Source organism: Arachis ipaensis, chromosome B09, assembly GCF_000816755.2.
Source record: "Arachis ipaensis cultivar K30076 chromosome B09, Araip1.1, whole genome shotgun sequence".
In the NCBI taxonomy this organism is placed as follows: Eukaryota; Viridiplantae; Streptophyta; class Magnoliopsida; order Fabales; family Fabaceae; genus Arachis; species Arachis ipaensis.
Window position 1 is genome coordinate 16,079,701 of NC_029793.2, and position 1,908 is coordinate 16,081,608.

General features: G+C 40.9%; 1 protein-coding gene across 1 annotated transcript in view; it reads left to right on the forward strand.

Moving 5' to 3' along the window:
• Positions 1-1,401, forward strand: part of LOC107615103 — a 3,773-nt gene extending 2,372 nt beyond the window's left edge. Inside the window, exons 3-4 of the mRNA XM_016317217.2 lie at positions 239-410; positions 517-1,401. Of these exons, the coding sequence (XP_016172703.1) occupies positions 268-410; positions 517-1,345 (972 nt within the window). The 5' untranslated portion in view covers positions 239-267 and the 3' untranslated portion in view covers positions 1,346-1,401. The remainder of the gene's footprint in view (positions 1-238; positions 411-516) is intronic.

Here is a 1,908-nt window from a genome sequence, read left to right on the forward strand (position 1 = left end):
GAGGAAAGACACAATGTTATAACAAAAATTCTCCTCATAAACTTTTTTATCGAATTTCATTACGAAAAATATTTGAGAGTTATCATAATTTATTATTTTTTATTATAATTTAACCATCAACTCAATTATGATAACCATCTAACGTTCCTCTCATATTATTTAAAATGAAGTAGTGTAAATTTGCAACAAGAGAGTTTTGTGAAAATATTAATATAATGTTTGTGTGGGAATGTGGAAGGTATCCTGAAAGGAAGGATTGATGATCAAATGTCAGGGCAGCGACAAACGCTAGCCGGATTAACACTTGACGACGTCTTAGCAAAGCAGAAAGCATTTTACCACTCACAATCCAACACCAAAACCCTCCTTGATATCCTCAAAGACGACGTCTCCTTCAACAAGAACCGCAAGTAACTTAATATAATCTTCTTAACTCTTCTTTTCAATTAATCTACAAAGTAATAAAAAACAGATAATACTTTAGTAAAGGAATTGACATGTTTGATTTGGTTGAAGGTCTTGGAAAGCATTCAAGGACACCCTTCTGCTAAAGCGTTACGGCTCTGCTTGGACTCGAATTCCCACTTCCGACATTCCCATCTCATTCTGCCGCCGCACCTCTCTCAAACACTTTCAATCCATGGCTGACAACACCGACAACCTTGATGAAGTCCCAGCCTTACCTCCCCCTTCACTCGCAGCCAAGCCCACCTTCTCCCGCCGGAGTTCCACCCGCTACAGCTCCCCGTCCGAGGTCACATTCACCGCTGGCGATCCCACGGAGCCGGCCCCTGCCGGCAGCGCGCTACTCCGGCCTCAGCTTTCGCGACGGAACTCCTCCGGCATGGTGTCGGAGCCATTCCGGAAGGGCCGCGTGGTGACGTTCCGGGACAACATGGACGACGAGGAGCAGGACGAGGAGGACGGGTCACGTGCGGATGGCAGCAGGACACTATCAGCAAGAGAGGCGGTTGCGGCACAGGAGGCGGCGGAGGCGGCTGCTGCAGGGGAGGTTGTTGGAGAGGGAGAGGAAGACGAGGGGGCACAGCCGGTGATGATGTCACTGATGGACTTGTTGGAGGAGACTGACAGAGAGATGGGGCTTGAAGGATCGAGGTACATTCTGAGTGATGAAGAGGATTTTGATGAGGACGAGGAAGATGAGGATGGTGATGGTGATGATTTGGAATACACGTGCTCAGTGTGCATGGTGAGGCATAAGGCTAATGCTATCAGCCGCTGTGGCCACTCATACTGCAGGATGTGCTCTAGGGAACTCATGGCTGGCAAAGGCAACTGCCCTCTCTGCAACAATTTCGTTGTTGAGATTCTTGACATCTTTTGAATCCATCTCTTCTCCATCTCTGCTTCACTTCGGAACCAATTATTTTTCTTTACTTCTGTTTTTTTCTTTTATTTTTCCATTATGTATGTATTATTATCACCTTATTAATTACATTTTTTTCTTTCTCCTTTACATGAATAGATCCATTCCATTACATTCATTCTTTTAAAAACAAATTCTTTCTCTTTTTCCTTTACATGAATAATATTCGAAAAATTTTGTACGGAACACAAAAGTAATTCTAAAAAATATAAATGACAAATTAATTCTCAGAAGATTATTAATTCTGACAAAAATAACTAATCATCAATTAATCTTGTTTTCATTGCTAAATAATGCTAAGTTGACTGACAAAAGGAATGAGATGACGACAAATGTAAAAGCTGATCACTATTATCAAAGCAGAATCAATCTCTAATCATACATCAAATTCAAAGTATTAGAAAAGAAAAATAAAATAAAATTACGAACAATTCACAAAAAATAGTAAATAATTTTTTTTAACAAAAAAATTGAAAAAAAACTAAGCACGATTGGAGTGGATGAGGAGGGGCATAGTAACT